Source organism: Tenebrio molitor, chromosome 2, assembly GCF_963966145.1.
Source record: "Tenebrio molitor chromosome 2, icTenMoli1.1, whole genome shotgun sequence".
Taxonomy (NCBI): Eukaryota; Metazoa; Arthropoda; class Insecta; order Coleoptera; family Tenebrionidae; genus Tenebrio; species Tenebrio molitor.
The window spans coordinates 3457831-3478091 of NC_091047.1; the positions used below are offsets into that span (position 1 = coordinate 3457831).

A 20261-nucleotide genomic window follows, 5' to 3' on the forward strand; every position below is an offset into this window, starting at 1 on the left:
GATCCCGACATGAATTATTTAAGTAAACTCGTCTTTTCATCACGACAAGGTCAGCGTCGTATACATAACAAATTATTATTGACAAGGGTATGTTGCTCGAGTCATAATTTTAATCACAAGTAGTCGCATCGGTATTTATTAATTCAACAAAGAACAATTTTTCAGGAAAGTAAGTCACAAAGCTCTGTTATTTGTCGTTTACGTTACGTTGAAACAAACTTATTATTGACTGAATGAATATTTTAGTCTATTGTACTTTGCTCTAGGTTTTTAACTTGATACTCGACTTAACAGTGCTTTCAGGATGTTACAATATTCATAAATGAAAGAAGCGTGTTTGCATTAATGTATTGTTGACACAGCAGTAAACAGAGTGGAACAAAGGAAGTAACGAGGAGGTCTAAACAAGCCAATTAAGAACAAAAATGAAACAAAACATATATTTATGAAGAACACCTCTAGATTTCGGTAGAGTTTATTTAAAATTAATTTAATATGAAAGTTAAGTTAAGACGGTCACATGCGTTCAGTGCGAAGTAAAATTGGTAAAGGGTAGTGTTTTTATAAAAAAAAAAAAAATACTTGGTGCTTGAGACATTTAGTTGAGTCACTGTGTATATTTCAAGTAGGTGAGTGGTATTTTTTAGCTTTACGTGTAAATTTATGTTGTGTGTTATTACACAGGGTGTTAAGCTTTTGCGATTAATAAATAGAGACGGTTGGATTGCGAATTTTTTGTAAAAATGAGATCGGAAGTGTGATTACTGTGATTTAGATTTTTTTGTTTTGTGGGTGGTAACACGTAAAATTTGACATTGTATGTGACACCCTCGCTTTTCGCTTGCAACAATGGGCATTGTGGGGCTGTCACCGTCCTCTCTTCATTGTTGAAAAACAATTCGTCCTTATCGTTTCGCGGACATCACAATAACCGTGTCTTTCAGCCGATATCGTCTCGTCGTGCAAGTAGTTTTTTAACAAGGGCGCGCGGGGCCCCTGTCCCGCAAGTCCGCCCGGAAGTCGGCTCCGTAAATAAACAAAATCGGGGCCAGCTTTTGAATTTGAAATGGGGCTTGCGCGCATGTGCGACACGCAATCAGCTGTGGCCCGAGAAATGGCTCCTAGCAGTCGGTCAGTGGTGCAATTTATAAATTAAATGAAAACTTCTAAATCAAAATATGTGATAAATGGGACGTGGGACAACTGCGGTACGTGCGACGTGGGCATGCTCGTCGCACCGTTTCGTAAGTGTTGGCTCGGGCTCGGTTGCCGACTTGGCAGTTTCAAAATATTTATGTTTTGATTTTTTTGCCCGCCCCTGTGTGATTCGGTGCTGTTTGTAGGCGGACTAGTGTAAGATGTAGCTTGGGTTCACGCACACCACTCCGAACGGTCCACTGCCCCCTCAACTACAATGGCTACAATGATGTACCCGACTCTCACCAAGTCGCAGAGTATGCGGTCAAAGCGCAAATCCGCCGTCGAACTCCTAGCCGAGAGCAAGCCTTTTTATGTCAAGTCTGAAATAGTTAGGGACACCACACAGGCTATACCGACGCGCCTTTCCAACCCGGGAACCGGCTACGGGGGCTACAATCGCAGCAAGTCGGTCAACGTGGCCGGACACGGCACCAACTACAGGCCCACCACTCTGCCCCAATGTAAGTCCCGCCATCCTACACTTTATCCTGACACAAAAAACCAATACCAGTAGCATACCGAGCGCCACCACTGCATTTTCAAAAACTACAAAATATTTCTACAAATCTGAAAAGCTCCTAAGGGAATTGTTTAGATCAGCATGTGACGTGTTTTGGGTGGTATTTAAATGTCAGCACTTTAAAAATACTTACACGTGTCTGGTACTCTTTCTAAATAGAGATTTAAAAAAGAATCATTGCATTAAACAAAACGTAACTTCACGTGTAATTTGTTTTCATTATCTAACAAAAAAAAAGGAGTGGATTAATGTTGTGTATTTGGAGGAACTTTAAAATTTCCCAATATTATGTTTGAAGGATTTAAAATTTTCTGAAAGAAAACTTCACGTTTTCATTTTGAGATATGCTCCATGATTGTATTTTTCTTTACTGAAATCCTATCGACGCCTGTGAAACTATTTGAAAGTGAATTTTTGCATTTTTCTATAACTCCGACTTTCCATGTACATCACTGACCCTTGTTAAGTAACAGATTAAAAAAGAATCACTTTCTCAAATTTTTTGACGACTTTTTCCCCCTAAATATTTTTTGTGAAGTGATAACAATAGTACTTTATAATGTCCGACTGGCCTGATAACCTTGGTTAAAGATTTTCCGTAAAAATAGTCGTTATCAGCAAGTGTCACTTTTTATCTTTTCAACGGGTTTAACAGACCATAAACTTTGGGTTTTGTTTATTAAAATTTGGGTCATTATTCTTGACACGGTATATGAGTACAGTATATTATTATCGTTGTTGTGTTTATTTAATTTAAAACCTTAACAAGGTTTCTGTACCATGAGCTCTAAACCCCAAGCGATAAACATAATTCCACATGTATAAGAAAATTTGGGAGCCAAGTGGGCTAGAAAAATAAAAGTGGAGTTGTAGATTGATCCATACAACTATATAACTGTCAAATTACATATATTTCCTCGTCGCCTTTTGACCTTTTTTGTACAATTTATTTCACAGATAATTTACTTTCTTTTCCTCATCGTCTTTTACAAGCGGACGTCTTCATTTTATCTTTAACCAATCGTTTTGGTGACGGCTAAGACCCGCGATGACGTATTTGAACCAGAAGAAAACTTCTTCGGTGTTTCTTAACAGATGTTTTTTCTTCAGACATGGCCGTCTCCCCATCGCGATCTCTACCCCCGCTTTCCCATCGCCGCTCTGTTCATTTGGGCAGCAACGATCTTCTGCAGAACAAACTGCGCCAGTTGCTGGTTTGTGATAGCGCCGAGGAATTAAGTGTCGAACAGATGGCACCTCTGAGTCCTCCAGCCGAATACGCACAAAGGTGCCACAAGAGCCTTCCAGATCTCCATTGCAGGGCCGAACCTAGTTCTAATAAGAGTAGCAACAAAAGCCTCTCCAATAGGGACAGTGGCGGGAGCAGCGGACACTACACGCAAAGGAGCGAGCCGGCGCCGCCGCCACGACAGGTGAGGAACGATTAACGAGGTGTAACATGCGTAGTAATTTTTAAGGATGTATCGGATCTATCCAAAAATGGTACAAAATTGATGAAAAAAATCAAATGAATTCGAATAACCGTTGAGTTATTGCAATTTTCATTTTGAGAGGTCTTATGGAAAACGCGATTTTGTCAAATATAATAGTCAATAGTTATTTATTAAACACTCATTTTTCAACGTATTACACACAATATTCTTTTTGTTTGGCATTAATTTACCTTTTATTTGTTATTAAAAATGGGAACAGGTACAGAGATTTTCGATGTTCTTAGGTTGGTAATGGTAACGCAATGACAGACTATTATTATTCCAGCCTACTTATAAAATTTACCTCAACACCGACTATTGTTATAAATTTGACATTTGACAGCTCACAATTGTCACTTTAGAGTTTTCATTATTTTCATTTTTCAAAATGTTAAGGTTTTCTGAGTTAGCTGGAGCAGTGAAAGGTGTTTTTCGTTCAGGACATTCCTATAGTGAGTGGGAAACATTATTAATAAATATTAACAATTATGAGTGGATTTATTCAGTGTTGGAAGACAAGAATGAATAACTTACAAAATATCCCAATGTTCTAAACCAAAAAACAACTTTGGTGGCTCATATTAAAGATGTAATCAACAGATTTGTTCAGACTGGAAGTACAAATAAAAGAAAAAGCACTGGAAGGCTTCCAGAATGTGAGTAAGTCCTTGAGGATTAAAGGAATGACAAGAGCACAACATCAAACATTTAAAATATTTGGATAATTTAAAGAACAAGAAGTGTTCACATAACAGTTTAAACAGGAAGAAATTACGCAAAATTAGTCAGACAAAACATTATTGAAAATAGGTGGAAAAAAGAAAAGTGTTGCAGAGAACGTTTTTTTTTTTTGGAGAAAATATTTGTTTTTGTGGTATGTTCTTGTGTTTATCATTTTCAATAAAATTTTTACCAATTGGACCGACGAAATTTGGTGTGGATTTTAATTATTTGTCAATTTTCTTTTACTTTAATTTACATTATGTTAAAAAAGCCTCTTGTTTTTAGGCAACCAAGTGATCACATCAGTTGACCTTTAGGATGGTATTGTTACGTCATGCGTTATAGGTGGCAAATTTCACAGCCAATTGCGATGTAAGAAACGATTATGATAACGCAGTGTTTATGCTCGTCGCACGTGGGCCGCAGATATTTAAGAATTTCGGATTTCAGGTGGTCGCGTCGCAGATTGTGCGTCCGATACATCCTTAAATTGTGTAGAGAATAAAGACCAGGGTGGTTTTTTTTTTGGATTGTAGTGATGGATCGTCTGTTGCAGGATGCCCGTCGCGACTCCGGCTCGAGCACGCAGCACAGCGGTGGCAGTTCGTATTTTTGCTGCCAGGAGCCGGACTGCCGCGCCCGCCAAGCCTACCCGCCGCCCTCGACCTTCAAGCGCCAGAAATGCCTCCGGTACAAGCGGGACAGGCCGATCCTGCGCTCCAAGTCGGACATCAGCGACAGGTACTGGCGGCCCCCCGAGCCGCCGACCAGCCACCTGGAGCAGTTCTTCGAGCACCTCGGCCTGACCAGCGACAGCTACGAGGAGATGCTGAGTAACAGTAGGTCGTCCGATAGTCCCGTGTTCTTCTCCGACGTATCCACGGTAGATTCGAGTAGACCCCTAGACAACGTCGACTACTGCCCGTCGGCGTTCAGACCTAGCGAGCCGCCTTCGATCGTCGAACGCAACGCCCGCATCATCAAATGGCTGTGTAACTGTCGAAAGTCGCAGCTGACGTGAATGTCGTTGTTCGGTCGTCGTACATTCCTCCACTCACTCTGACACAGGTTCGTGCAAGAAGAGACGCGCGCGGACACGCGTTCATAGCACTTTAATTCTTCCACACACACGCACCCCTAAAACAATACACATAAATCAAGTACCTTAGTGTGACCAGAACAATAACGGCACCCGCGCGAATCAATCAAATCGTTCGTTCATCTCATCGCGATCAAAATACCAAAATTTATGAGTTGTGATATAATTTTTTTTAGATAGTTTAAGTCGACAAGTCGCCGTTTTGAACGCGAGAAAAACACAAGAAATAAACTGCTATGATGTACGAGGTAATCACACAGTTCAGCTCGGACGAGACTGCTGGCCACACAGTAGGACCAGTAAAACGATGCGTCGATGTTGAAACACTGTCAGTAGCGCGCGGCTACCGATAGTACTCTATATTGCCGTGCGGTACTGACAATTTTGGCCATATTTCAAGGTCGTGCATTTTGACTGTTTCAAGCTTTATCACTAGTACTTTCTTTTTCCACCACGTGTTCACAATAATGCGTTCTCTCATTCCTTCAAGTATTTTGTTTCCTCGGGTCCAGACACACTGAATCATTCCACACCACGAGTGTCTTCATTTCTTCTAGACAGTCTACTTTTGCGACCTCGAAGTATCTCTCGAATCTTTTCTAGTACTTGTCGAATCCGGGTGGTACTGATAGATCTAGTTGAACTTTAAAAGTTTATGAAAGTGAAGTTTTCGTTTTGCGACTCCCGAAATCGAAGAGTTTTTATGTGTAAGTATATCGTGGAATTTATTTTTTTTTACGTTATTGGTACCGCCCGATCAGAGTCGTATCCGGAGCCTAATTTTCGATTTTTTGACAAAAATTCAGACAATAAGCGCCCAGCTAAACTGTGTGTTGAGGCATTCCCTTAATTGTCACTTTTTCGAATCGATGTGTGTCTATCGTAAGTAGAATATTGAAACTTTTTTACTTGGAAGTAGAACGGATTTCTACGTGGATCAATATATTCGATTTAAAGTGATACGATATGCTATTAAATGCGAATATTTCATTTCGAGGTTTTATCGAATTCGTGTATTGTGAATGCATAATAACATAATCAGTGATGAATTTAGCAATGTTGAATATTTAAATGTCTTGTATAATTGTTTTCCTTATATGAGCACGTTATCGTCGTCCTTGATATGGGGCGCGTAAGGATTTGTTTTCTCTCGCAGTATTAACTGTTTTTAATGATTTTTTTTTGCCTTGCCGTTTCGTTGGTGTATGTGCTGCATTTTTATCATTTCTCCGCTGGTTTCTCGTCTATAATTTAGCAATAATCTCAAATTAATGTATTTAACCATGAATTTTTAAAACTGTATTTGTTTATCGAGCCAACAGCTCCGGTGTTAATCGATTAACTCAAATATATTTAACATTTTTTCATATAATACATGTGTACATACATTATAGTTATAGCTTGTAGTTAAGTACCCATGTAATGGACTGCTGTTAGTTACGGTGCTGTGCATCGATTCTGTCTAGTCTGTACTTAAATTCTCATTGTTTCAATATAGAGCATAGCTATGTTTACTTAATTCTTACAAAATATATTATTCTGCAATATTTGCTTTTCATTACCGGACGATTTTAGGTTGAATGTCAAACCGACACGTGCCCCTTCTGCAGCCACACGACCGGCTAATATTGACCCAACAACACTTAATTAACTTTCATCTTTACTGCTCCTGTTACAGCAGCAACTTCCGACCTGTCACTTGTCACATTTTATTTGTTGACAGACGTCAATAATGACACATCACATTAACCCAACCCCGCAACGTGACTTCACACTTCCAAATCTCATGAATAAGGATCCACTTGTGTCGGTTACCTGCAGCGAACGCGGTCTTGCCTCCTTGCAGACAAAAAAACCGCATTCGCATTTTTAAATTTCGCGCGTTTTAGTTTGGTCACTAACCGCAAGGTGTCTTCATTAAAAATTATTTTAACAGTTTTTCAATAACAGGTGGATTTATGTGCAGCCTGCACTTGAATTTTCATCGTTTGGCCGCAGGCCGCGGCTCTGTTTGCTTGATCTTGCAAAATATGTTATTTCGCAATATTTGCTCTTCATTATTCGGCCCGTTTAGGTTAAAAGTAAACCGACGCATGCGGCCTCTGAAACTACACAACAACCCGACCAATATTTACGTGAGCGTACTTAATTAATTTCCACGTTTAGTGTCTCGAGGCCCCATCCGTGGGCCGCTTCTGTCCGGTTTAGTCCGTGGGTTTAGTGCTTTTTGCTTGTTGACAAACGTCAACGTGACATATGTCATTCGCGTCAAACTAACCTAACTTATTTGTTTATTGTTTTCGGCTAATTGCAAGGGAATTAGCGGTGCGAAAGTGAAATCCCCGCCGATAACGCGCTGATCGATCCGTTAACTTTTTCTTTATTAAAACCTGTTTATTGTTGTAACCTTGCATAATGTTTGATTGTTTATTTAAATAATGAGATGCTGTGTACACAATAGAGTTACTTAAAGTGCCAGGTGTAAATGGAGACAGTTTGAAAGGAGGAGATCGCACCTTTCGGCGCCACATTTGCTGCATGATCCGTGGAGTGGGTGCACCATGTAACATGACTAATAAAAAGGTGGATTGTGGATGTTTGTTTCCGTTGTTTCCGTGTTTGTTCTCTTTGAATCCCGACGACATAGTCAGAAAGCAGCACAGCCACGAGATCGACAGGCAGCTCGCTCGGGACAAAAAGGAGTTCGTCAAGACTCACCGGCTTTTGCTGCTGGGGGCCGGTGAGTCTGGCAAATCAACGATCATCAAACAAATGCAACTGATTCACGTCGACAAGTTCAGCGAGACCGTCAGGAGCCAAAGGAGGGACGACATCAGGAACAATCTGGCCGACGCGATCTTTGTAAGTACTTTAGATGTTAAGGTGTTTTCGTTAATTCGTAATTTTAGAGCATCCTCGCGGCCATGCCTGTAATAACACCCCCGATAAAGCTAGACAATGCTGAACATGAAACAATGGCCAAATGGATCTTGGATCACGCGAGCAAACAAGATTTTGACTATCCCAGTCAGTTTTACGAATACACTAAAATCTTGTGGCAGGACAAGGGGGTTCAGAAGACTTTTGAAAGAAGCAACGAGTATCAGTTGATAGATAGCGCGAAATATTTTTTCGAGAGGATCGACGTGATCAGCAAGGACAATTATGTACCCACCGATCACGACATTTTGAGGTGTAGAGTCCTCACAACGGGTATCTACGAATTAAAGTTTCAAATTGAAGACATCAAGTTCCAGTGAGTATAAAATCGAACATAACCTCACTTTTGTAAATATGTAAATTACATGCAAATTGTGCACAAGCGCAAACAAAAATAAAAAGAAACCACAATTTCACAAATATTTACTGAGAAAATGCTCACAGACACGCTGTTTATGGCATTACTCGCTGATAATAAAAATAAAATAAACAGCGGCGTCGATAGCGGGTAATTTAGGGATGCGGGTGTACAAAAAATAGAAATTTGTGCTTGCTCAAACAGAATAATCGACGTGGGGGGCCAAAGGAATGAGCGCCGCAAGTGGTTCTTGTGTTTCAACGGCGTCTCGGCGATCATCTTCGTGGCAGCTTGCAGTTCCTACAACATGGTCCTGAGGGAGGACCCGTCGAAGAATCGCCTGCAGGAGAGTCTGGAACTGTTCAAGGTGGTGTGGAACAACCGGTGGCTGTGCCACATATCCGTCATAGCGTTCCTGAACAAGGAGGACCTCTTCCGGGAGAAAATCTTATCAGGTCAGTTATCGCGATTGCGACGGGATCGTTCACGATGCACTTGTCGAACAGGGAGAAGCAAACTGGAAGACTACTTTCCCGCGTTTAGAAACTTCACAGTGTCCGACGATCCCCCACGCGACCACCCCGAAGTGCACAGGGCGAAGCACTTTATAAAAAACGAGTTTCAAGTGTGTGCTTAGTCTCGTTGTGTTGTCATTGCTGACGGTATTCTTTCAGAACATAACGATGATGGGCAAAAACTTTCGGTACCGCCGGTTTTTCCCACATTTCACCTGCGCCGTAGACACGCAGAACATCAAAAGGGTTTTCGACGATTGCCGCGAAAACATCCAGTGGAAGTATCTCAGCGAATACGACTTAATCTAACGGCGTGTACTTGTGCATTTATGTAGCTGATTATAACAAACCAATATTTTTTCCTACACTTATTTGGCGTCCCTCACGAACGACAAGGAAACCATCGAATCTAAAGTCATTCTCTAAGCGGCTAGTCAATTCTAATGAAGCTTCAGTCGTCAGTATTGTTCATTTGTGATAATCGGAACGAATTTTTGTTGTTACAAGTCGGTGCTTCCCCTCCTTACCCACTCTCATAAATTCGTGCCTTGAATGGAGTAGAATCTAAACAATTATTTGTGCCTTAATCTATTTTCTTTAACATTGGTGTCCGTTTGCATCCAGCTAGTTTTAAAAGATCTTTTCTTAGCTTTTCATTTCTTCTCCAACACGTTGATCAACGGGGACTCCCCGTCTTTTAGTATTCTCTATCCAAATATCTTGTTGGATCTTGTTTACGTCGAAACGCATCTTTGTGACAATAATATTTTCCTATTTTGTGTTAACTAGTAATCTCTTTTTTATTGTTATGATTTTTATGTTATGATTAATTAGACTGTATTGTTATATATTATATTTTATGTAACTGAAGATGTAATAAAATAAAGTGATGTTCTAGTGATCCAGTCTTTTCTTTCTCGTAAACCCTACAAGTACAAGATTCCAATCGCTTTTACATAATAGTGAAAGAAACATAACAAAACAAAAAGAAGGACGTCGGTGCGGTTCTCAGTTTTTGCACTTTTTAAAATGTTTGTGTAACAAGCCGTGGCTAACCCGTGCTTATTGGGTAAAATTTCGATTTACACGGTTTCTGGTAAAATTACAATACGTGGAGTTATTAGTTATTTATAAAAAAAAAACAGTTCAACTAAATTTGGTAACGCTATAGCTAGCGCCTTGTTGTGATTGTTTCATTTTGGATTGGTTTTAATCTTCAAAATTTGGAGTAGATAAACTGTGTTGCCTATTTGTAAAATTACGTCAAGTGCTTTTAGGTATGTAAAATTTGTACAGCGTAAAGGTAAAATGACACATTTTTACAGTGTAGAGTCGGATGAAGTGAGCAACAAAAGGAAATGTCAACGTTCAGGACAAACGAACATCGGCCGGTGAACAAGCTCCGTGCAGGCCTTTTGGAGGCGATGTTTGGTTAAAGAGAATTTGTTTTTTTATGCAGGGTCGTGTCAATATAGCTGTCCCGGCCGTTGGAGCCCGTGGGGGTGTAAGAGGTGGTCCTTGTGAGCGTGCTTGTCATTTGTCATTTGCAAATGTCAAAATGTGAGTGTCGGTGGTGTTCGCGATGGACGGGGGCGTCCGCGGGAAGCGCGTCTTGAGCGCAAATTCAAATTTGGCGTCCGGGCGGGTCGTGTCGGGAGCAGTCGCGCGCAGGATTGACAGCGCCGGTGGCGCCGCTCAAGACAAGGCCGTCCAGAACGAGAGTCAGTCAGTGTCGGACATGTTAAATTCGGCCGTCTTCTGTCAGGCAACGTCGAAAAAGCGTTGAAATCGGCCGTCGTGCAGAGTGCGTGGGTCTGGTGAAGCGCCGCCGAGGTCGGAGCCGCGATCCGAGGTCCGGTGTTGGTGAGGTGGTGCAGGCCGCGGGCTGAGCGATCGGCCGCTGCCAGGGTGTATCGAGTAGTTTTTGAGAGCACCGACAGAGGATCGCGCTCAATTCCCGTGGAAAATCGCCGGAGTCTATTTCCGAAGGCGGTGCAACTCGGCGCGTCTCTGATGTAGATCCGAGTGGGGCGAGTGCTATTTCGGGGTCGGCCGCGTAAAAATAGCCGCGTCTGCGGTCCTTGAGGTAGAGTGTCGCGGAGCCATTTTATGATGCAGCGCGAGCGTGCGACGGGCCCCCGCTGGTGACTTGGGGGCGCCGATGCCAGCTGCGAGGGGCCGCGCGGACGCGATGATCGGATGCTGAGGGGGTGCGAAGTCTCGCGCGAGGACAGCCACGGTGGCGTCGGGTCCAGAGTGCGGCCCCGTGGCCGCCGACAAGGGGGCTGATTGCTGGTGGTCCCCTCTGGCGGCCATGGGCTGCTTCGGCAACAGGGATGCCGCCGCGGCCTCCGAGGACATCAGGAGCCAGAAGAGGATCAACGACCACATCAACCGGCAGCTGGCCAAGGAGAAGCAGGTCTACAGGGCCACGCACCGACTCCTTCTGCTCGGCGCCGGCGAGTCCGGGAAGTCGACGATCGTCAAGCAGATGCGGATTCTGCACGTCAACGGCTTCAGCGAGCGGGAAAAGAAGCAGAAGATCGAAGACATCAAGAAGAACATTCGAGATGCCATTATTGTAAGTCCGCAGGCCCCCACGAACATCAACACCAAATACTCCAATCATCATCGATCTTTATCGACTCCAAACTGGCGCGCTTTACCTCTTCCAACGCTGCACCATTAACAACACAATGCTTTCAAGAACACAGATAAGCCACGATTGTTACAAAATTATCCAAATCATCCTTTTCTTAACATCAACTTCACACCCGATCGACTATATCTATCGATACACCCCCAACAGCAAAACAAATTGAAAAAGCGCCAACATCCAATTCCAAAAAATAATACATTCGAGCAGAATCGGAATCGAACCGAAATCGATACATTGACATAAAATCAACAAGAAAAAGTTGAAATCGATAAGTTTGGCCACTTAGTTTTAAGTCGACTTAAATCGAATCTCAAGAGCGTCAGTCGTGGAGTATCGAACATCGATTTTTGATCAGATCAAGAGATGCGACTAGTTTGTCTTTGAGTTTGTTGGAAACGGAAAAAATTTAATCCACGTTGAAAGCGTTGACATTTAACGACTCAAAGAAGTTTTTTTCCTCTGCGGAGGGATTAAAAAAGCATCAACCAAGCAAAACATTGTGGTCGGTAACATTTTGCGATAGATCTGAAGAAATGTGGGAAGATTTGACCCATCCGGGGGGAGAAAGGAACGGGCGGAGGTGCGATGTACGTTCATGTGGCATGGAGTGGACATCACGTGATGTCCCCTTCTTGTCCTGCACACTTCCAATTAGGATCGTGTCATGTTCCTGGATCATTTTGAGGCGTAGGGCTTTGTACTGTCTGGCCGGTGCAATTTATCGCGAATTGTTGCGGCGAGATTCGAACGAATTAAGTCCGGTGATGCAATAATTGTTTGTTCGGATCTTTCTCCGGTAAACTTGAATGTTGTGTAACGCGGCCGTAACAACAAAAAAAAAGCCCATGCGATAAGTGTGCTGCACTTCCGTCTTGGCTTGTGCAACGACTGTCGTTTTCGACGGCAGCGGCGATTATGCGATGTTTCGCAGCCGCCGCCGATCGAAAAGTTTTCCTTTTTGCCGAGCAGCTTTTATTCATTCCAATATAGACAACAATAACTCTGTGTAAATGGAGTTACGTGGTTCCAGATAAAAATATCGATAAAACTCGATACATTATCAATAAAAATTAGCAGTCCCGCGGACGAACCGATTCTTAATTAAACGCAGCTGGACGCAATTACTGCTCTGGTGTCGGTTTGAATTTTTTCGATGTGAGACACGCTGCCAATTTGGAACTGTCTTTTTTTTTCTCGCCGACGACACTGTAAACATTGCCGATTTAATTATAGAATTATCGCCCCCGTCGGGTCCGCCCTTGATCCCACTTATTGTTTTCGAGCGGCTTGTTTTTGTTTATTTCGCTTATTTTTTTGAATGGGCGACCTTTCGCACGTTTGCGAAACTACCGCCCCGAAAATGTTGCATTCCAGTGCCGTAGTCGCGCACGTTCCTGACGGGCGACCTGAATAAAAATAAGCATTAATGTCCGCCGCTCCGAATTTTTCGAATGCTGCCCCTGCAGAAAATGGGCACCATCGATGACGTCTCCTGTCAAATTTGACAGACGTGCAGTTTTCTCCCTTAACGGCCAGGTGTGCAAGGCCACCTACGATGACAGTCGTGTGACGCACGTTTTGCGAAAATGGCGGAAAGCCCGGGGTGGATTCTGCGAAAAGGAACATTGTCGGCGACGTCGCCGATTCTGAATACCCCGGAGGTGGACGACGCCACAAGTTTTAATTGTGATTTTTTTCAGCGGTCCCTGGGAACAATTGCAACCGTTTTGCAGATGGAAAGAAACGAACGGCGTGTGCAACTGGATTTCGTTAGAATTTTATCGACGTAAACGGAGTCAAAATAAAATCTCAACATTGGAAAGTGCTTGCGGACGCCCTAAAATGTAGTTTTTTGCCGTCGTCACGCCACTGGTCGGAGACCTGTTCGTCGAAAAGCCGCCGCCGTTGCATTAATAAGGCGGCCCAGGAGAAATTTTTATTCTAGTTCGTGTCGGCAGTGCAGGAAACAAAAAGGAAATTACTAAACAGTTTGAATAGTTGATGGCAACTTTCACTGGTCCGTTTTGACCGAATTCGGTTCTCAGCAGGATCGAGGTTTGTTTAAAAAATAGATGCGACGCACAATTCGCCCCAATATTCAATATGCAAAAGGTCGGTGGAGTGCGAGGGCGGCGCGCATCGAGGGGATCATCATCGCAAAGAAGAGAAAATCGAGCGAGTTGACGGTACTGAGGATGACGCGCTTCCGAAACGTCGACGAGATCTTTGGGCGAGCCGGTCGGGTTTGGCTTTCGGACGAGTTGGAGCCGTAAATGTCAGTGGTTAGAGGTGACAGAAAAACTAGTTCCACACAAAATGTCAGTGTTCCGTGGCACACTTTTAAAAACGAATTTTTGGCGTTTTGAAAGCGCGAATGACGTCGTCGGTCAGGTCACTCCGACGGGACAAAGATAGTCGCAGGTTGCAGTGCTGCAAACTGTCATCCTCCGGTTCTGGACGTTGACGTTTATTGACGTTTGACGTGCGAGTGCATTAGATCCGTCTGCGGGAACGGCGGTTCCATTGTTGTTTGAAGGATTCGAACCGACTTTTGTAGCGCGACGATAAACAGGTCATGATCGCCTTGTCTATTATTCAAGTCTAGTACACAGTGTTTCATCAAAAATTTACTTTACAGATGGCCAGGTCGTCCGGTTTCACGCGTACCGAGCGTCAAGACAGTTTCAGACTGTCTCGTTCGTTTTCTAAACTAATCACGAATTTAGTTTATAAACTGGGCGTCACGTGAAGGTATGGTGTTGAAAAGAAAGTACGAAAACGGTGTGCAACGATTTATACGGAGTTTCGTCTTTCAGGGAAGCATGGAAAACCTGTCGGTGATAAGTGATAACCTTATTGCCAACTCATGTCGGAAAAGAGGGAGGGGGAACAATAAGGAGTGATTAAACTTGCGGCTCAAGAAGACCGTCGATGTAAAAATCCGACTGGAATTGTAGAAACTGTCCCAACTTTGACAAGCGAATTGGGTTAAATTGATAAGACAATATTCGCACGACCTTGATGCAATTAACAGTGACAGGTGTGGGGTTTTTGTTTTTGGGAAAGAAAAACGAGATCGAGTACTGCGCTTAGTTGAGAAATTTTCGATTTGAAATGAAAATTCACCGTTTTGACAGATAGGGTTTCGTTTAAATTTGCAATTTGTGTGTACCGAAGAATTTTGACAATGAAAATCGTGTAGTGTAGCCAATTCTGGAGACTTGATAGTCAAATCTTCCATTGAAATTAACGCAACAATAGTCGAGGATTTGATAAGGATTAAATGATATAACTTCAGCAAACAAAGTGACTAATTTAGGTGAAAAAACGCTCAACGCTCAATTCTGGCGCCTTTCTCGGAGAACTGACTGCAACGTTATTTTTCTACAGAAAGTTTTCTCGGTTCTGGCCGGTTTCGAGCGGAAACTACCCGAACGAGAAAGCACGAGTGCAGAATGTACAGGTGAAAATTAATAAATTAGGATGCGAAGGTTAATAATGGAATGGAACGATGGTTTCGTTCGAATCGTCATTTTTCGATACATCCAGCGGGACCCTCTCGCGGAAAACACGAAACCTCTCCGGTTATCGCCCTACAAATTGATATTAATGCTCGTGCCATCCTCGGCCCTACGTCGAAAATCCTAATTCCCTCGTTGGCGGTGCAAGACACGTCCCGTCCAACACATCCGGTCCTCGACTGCCTTTCTTTTTCTTATCCTTCCGGTGCTGCAGACGCTACAGTCTCCTTTTTTTTTTCAGACAATAACGGGAGCAATGTCGACCCTGAGTCCTCCCGTGCAACTAGAAAAACCAGAGAATCAAGCCCGAGTGGACTGGATTCAGGATTGCGCGACTGGTCCCGATTTCGATTACCCACCCGAGTTTTATGAACACACAGAGGCTCTCTGGAAAGACAAAGGTGTACAGGTAAATAAACAAGCGACAGTTCGTCCGAGACAGTTTTACAACGAACAAGAGAAAACGAAAGAAATGAAAAAAAGAGTACAATTTTTAACTTTCAGTTTTTTCCTAACCATGATTTGATTGTGTTTTGTTGTCATACCGAATCGTGGCACTGACAATATTAACGTTTCGTTTGACATTAACATAATTTACACTGATCGATTGTTATTAACAAAAGAATTAAACGACGGGATTGGTTAAAACAGTCACGTCATAGGTGTGCACTTGTCTGCAGTCTAATTTTGGTAATTAATTACGTGACCGTTCGCCTTTTTAGTGAGAAAATTTCATAATCCGCGTAAAAACTCTACGAACGTCGAAATGCCTCGGAAAAACTTATCCTTGTACTCAAAAGATAGTGTCTGCTACTAAGTCGTATTTATATCGCATCCAACACGTCTCATGTCCTTTTTTATTTAATTACTTTGTTTTATTCATTTCATGAATCTTTACAACAATCGTAGATGCAAATTACGTCTATTTTGATTTTTTTAAATTTAAAATTAGCATTCCACTCACGTTTTATTTTAGGCTGTGGTTAAACAACAAAATGGTAAATATATTTAAGACAGTAAATAGAGATAAATATTTATTATCACCATTTGGTTGGCCAAACAAACGATATTTTGACACATTGCAGGAAGTTTGAAAGTCATAATTAATATAAATGAATTTTTCAAATTTGAGAAACATTCGCCTTGGAAATGAGGCACAGATTTGACATTTTAATTAATCGCAGAACGTCCACACAAAATCACAATGGCAGAGTTGTTGCTTTTCGAGTATTTTTAGAATGCATCAACCGCTTCAAACGTCATTTTCCATGCATCTGTTTTGACAGCAACGGCACATTTGTTAAGGACGTGTCAGAAATCGTTTTGGACACCACAGGATGTGTCATTATTGATGATAGAGTGTATTTTACGAAGTTCAATGACGTAGAAGTTGGTTGGTGGAGACGTACTTTCAATACCATTCTAGATTGGTGTTTGTGGACTTTTTTAATTGACGAGAGGTTAACAAAGGTCCCGTTTGACAATTATAAAGTGGTGGCGCCACTTGTCCTAATTTAAATCACTGTCAGAATTAAATTTGATTTATGATAGGAAACGATTGTAGATGGTTCCTTTTGCAGGTCACGTTCGAAAGGAGTAACGAATACCAGTTGATAGATTGTGCGAAGTACTTCCTTGATCAAGTGAGCGTAATCAAACAACCCAATTACACTCCAACGGAGCAGGACATCCTGCGCTGCCGTGTACTTACCAGCGGCATATTCGAAACGCTCTTCCAGGTTGACAAAGTCAACTTCCAGTAAGAGAAACGTGGCGGGGAATGTCGAAACCGTTTTTTTGTCATTTTTCTTTCGCTTCGCAGCATGTTCGATGTCGGTGGCCAAAGAGACGAAAGACGAAAATGGATCCAGTGCTTCAATGACGTCACGGCGATCATCTTCGTCACGGCGTGTAGCTCGTACAACATGGTGTTGAGGGAGGATCCCACCCAGAACCGGCTGCGCGAAAGTCTCGACCTCTTCAAGTCCATATGGAACAACAGGTGGTTGCGTACCATCTCCGTCATCCTTTTTCTCAACAAGCAGGACCTGCTCGCGGAAAAAATCCTTGCAGGTGGGGGTGTGGCGACGCTCCGGGGTTTCGGGCGCACATTCTAAACGTGTTTTCGTTGGTCGACAGGTAAAAGCAAACTCGAGGAGTACTTTGCAGAATTCAGTCGATATCAGGCGCCCCAGGAAGTCACGAACGATGCAAACGAGCCTCCTGAAGTTTTTCGCGCCAAGTACTTCATAAGAGACGAGTTCCTGGTGAGTATTGTTTCGACGACGTCACAATTCGATTGGACGATAGTGAACGGTGGGCGTGCTCTGTTCTTTTTCAGCGTATAAGTACAGCCTCTGGTGAAGGCAAGCACTATTGTTATCCTCACTTTACTTGTGCCGTTGATACGGAGAATATCAGGAGAGTGTTTAACGACTGCCGTGATATCATTCAGCGTATGCACCTTCGCCAGTATGAACTCTTATAACCGCCCACCTCATTTTTTAGTCTGTTTTGTCTCCAACGCTTTCTTACTAACAAGTCGATTCCATTGTGCTTACGTTTGTCAAGTTAGTGTCAATCTTACTCATACAAACTTAGGGAAAAAAGACAAAAAAAATCAACAAAAAAAAAATTATTCACACAAAAAACAACCGTAGGACCAACTGAGACAACGCATATGTTTTTAATTTCTTAAAACGACGATATAATATATAGTCTGTCGAGAATTTGGCAAACGTAACATGTTCCCCGTTGTCAGTCACGTGGTATATTGTGTATCGTTTCTAATGCATTTCATTGGGTAATTCTCCTGTTTTGACAATTTTTTTTTATTCGTTCTAGAAGTCAGTATCATGATAAAAGTACAAATCACTGAAGTTTCAGTCAATTTGCCATAATCTCTTTTCGTTCGAATTATTATTATTATTATCATTATCACTACTACACTAGTACTACGATTTTTTTTTGTACTGTTTTTTGTTTTGTTTTTCAACATCATAACCCATATGTGTTTTTCATGAACATCATTGTGATATCAAATTAGTGGTTATATAGATCATATAAAGTAGCAAATAAGTTATTGATTTACTGAGTATTGTTTGTAAATTTACATGTTTTATCTTTATTTGTTCGTTTTGTCAGTGGAGGCGTTTTAGGTTAGGTTAGGTTAGGGTGAGTGTAGATGGCGCTGCGGGAGGATTGTGCGCGATCTGGAGCGGTGGCGGTCGCAAATGGTGCTCTCTTTCATTTAATTTTTCCGTTTCAATCGTAGAGGATCATCGGAATGTGTAGAGCGGCCGTGCCAGGAAACGTCTCTGCTCGGTGAATCGTACGTTCATGAATCTTATTAATATTTTCGGAATTGTGATAATCTAAACTTTTTATACACTTATCAAATTGTTTGTAAAGGAAGTCGAATTTCGTGTGCAATCTCATTTACCCCTACATTATAATATATCGAAAGAGAAAGAGAAACTTTTGAGGATCTTTAGCAGTTAACAATCATTATTTGTAACGATATATTTTTTTATATGTTAATCTATTCTTAAATCAAAGTGTTGTATTTATTTTTATTATTCGTTGAGATTAGAGTTAGTGCAATAATTTTAGTTGATCTGGCACAATTCTTGATGTTTACTATTGCTGCTTCGAACTGTACCGTTTCGTTTTCTTCTTGTGTTTCCATCTGATGATCTTCTGCTCAATTCAAAGAATACAGCTTCGTACTTAAGTCGGGAATCTTGGTGTGTCTGTGGGGAGGGCTGGTATTGGCGCGCGTTTTTGAGTTGAGTAGATCCAGGTTTAGTTGTTGGTTTTACTAATATACTACAGATAGTGTAAGCGATGGAGACTTTTAATTTTTACAATCTGTAGATGCACAAAGAAGAGTGTGAATCTAGCTATATGTCCATGAAACCAACTTGTAAAATAAGGTACGGAACTAGTGTAATACATCACTATAGATCAATGTGTTTCGTTTCTCAATTGTTAATGTCACATGGTTTCGTTCCTCTCGTTTGATTTCTATCGGTCTGAGTTTACCTTATTTGTGAGTTCGGTTCGGCGGGATTATCACTCTGATAAATTCATGCTTTTATTAGTTCGGTAGTGACTAATTAATAATAAAATATATATGTGCCGCTAGTCTAATAAACGGAACAATGAAATTGCGTTTGTTCATTTTTTTATTTCGGCGAGTTGCACTGTTCCAGTTTAAAAAAAAGTTTACTGAATGTTATATTTGTTAATAAATTATAAATATTTATATCTGTAAAAGTGAGTTTGTGGTCAAGTCGTAGAAACGTTTCTTTTCTTTACTCAAAAAAAAAAAAAACTTTTACCGGCCAGAATATTCGATGTCAATGAATGTATAGATAAAAGAGTTTTACTTCTTGACTATATACACACTCTAAGATTCGGCTGACTGTATTATATCAGCATATTGCTCTGTTCGTAATCGTTTCGCCGTCGTCAAACGCAGGAATCTCTCCGTTGTTAAGTTTTTCATGATTTTTTTTTGTTTGTTCTGATTTCCTTTTTGTGTGTATATCCTTTTTCCGGCGTCAGTAATATGCCGATAGCATACATGAACCTGTTCTTCCTGACTCCTGGTGACCACGAGTGACCTCGGTCGGGTTATTGCACAACTGCAGTAAAAGCAATTTTGTCTAGGTATGGGAAGCGAGAGTGCGAGAGTGGGTGCGCGCGCAAATGTGTGTGAATTCATCGTTGTGAGCTGATCTAAGCAGTATTCTTTTGTTTTATTTGTTTATTGTTTTGCCAATATTGTATATGTGAACACAATGTGAGATTCAAAGCATGCGCTGTTTGGTGAAAACTGCCTGTAATGAATCTTGTATCTATAAATATATAAATAAATGAATAAAATATGAAATTATATGAAGATATGTAACTAAATGACCTGTAATAAATATGTCTTATTTAAAACGCTCTCTGTACACCTCCACAGAAACCATCCGAGATGCGTGAAATGCAGTGTTGTGCGCCGAAACGAAATAATTTAACAATTAAATCGAGGTCGTACGCCTTGGAAAACTTTTTGTCGGAACGCACCACGAAACTGTCTTATCTGATTAGTTTTAATTGAATTTTTGCGTAGAATAAGTCACAAGAATCAAACCAACTTTTGGTCTGACTTGCAGGTATCTGTAACAGGTGCACGTGTGTAATATAGGTATCGTTTTGTCTTTAACTTGTTTTGCAGAACAGC

The 20261-nt window shown here is 41.6% G+C and overlaps 3 protein-coding genes across 4 annotated transcripts; all 3 read left to right on the top strand.

The window, feature by feature from the left end:
* Window positions 1-34: 34 nt before the first annotated feature.
* LOC138124342 (uncharacterized) lies at window positions 35-6582 on the top strand. Of its 2 annotated transcripts, none has more exons than XM_069039372.1 (4): window positions 35-468; window positions 1344-1661; window positions 2831-3153; window positions 4493-6582. In XM_069039372.1, exons 2-4 carry the CDS (start codon window positions 1415-1417, stop codon window positions 4955-4957), a joined length of 1035 nt encoding a protein of 344 aa, XP_068895473.1. In that variant the 5' UTR covers window positions 35-468; window positions 1344-1414; the 3' UTR covers window positions 4958-6582. The 2 variants fall into 2 exon arrangements, with proteins under 2 accessions (XP_068895473.1, XP_068895472.1); XM_069039371.1 differs by lacking the exon at window positions 35-468 and adding an exon at window positions 706-1244.
* A 386-nt stretch (window positions 6583-6968) lies between these two features.
* Window positions 6969-9749, top strand: LOC138124323 (guanine nucleotide-binding protein G(s) subunit alpha-like). The gene is made up of 5 exons (XM_069039344.1): window positions 6969-7897; window positions 7945-8291; window positions 8538-8788; window positions 8840-8958; window positions 9008-9749. The coding sequence occupies exons 1-5, from the start codon at window positions 7574-7576 to the stop codon at window positions 9155-9157; spliced, it is 1191 nt and encodes a 396-aa protein (XP_068895445.1). The 5' UTR covers window positions 6969-7573; the 3' UTR covers window positions 9158-9749.
* Window positions 9750-10469: 720 nt separating this feature from the next.
* LOC138124330 (guanine nucleotide-binding protein G(s) subunit alpha) lies at window positions 10470-19978 on the top strand. The gene is made up of 6 exons (XM_069039356.1): window positions 10470-11429; window positions 15270-15437; window positions 16609-16787; window positions 16851-17101; window positions 17168-17295; window positions 17370-19978. Exons 1-6 carry the CDS (start codon window positions 11163-11165, stop codon window positions 17514-17516), a joined length of 1140 nt encoding a protein of 379 aa, XP_068895457.1. The 5' UTR covers window positions 10470-11162; the 3' UTR covers window positions 17517-19978.
* Window positions 19979-20261: the final 283 nt, after the last annotated feature.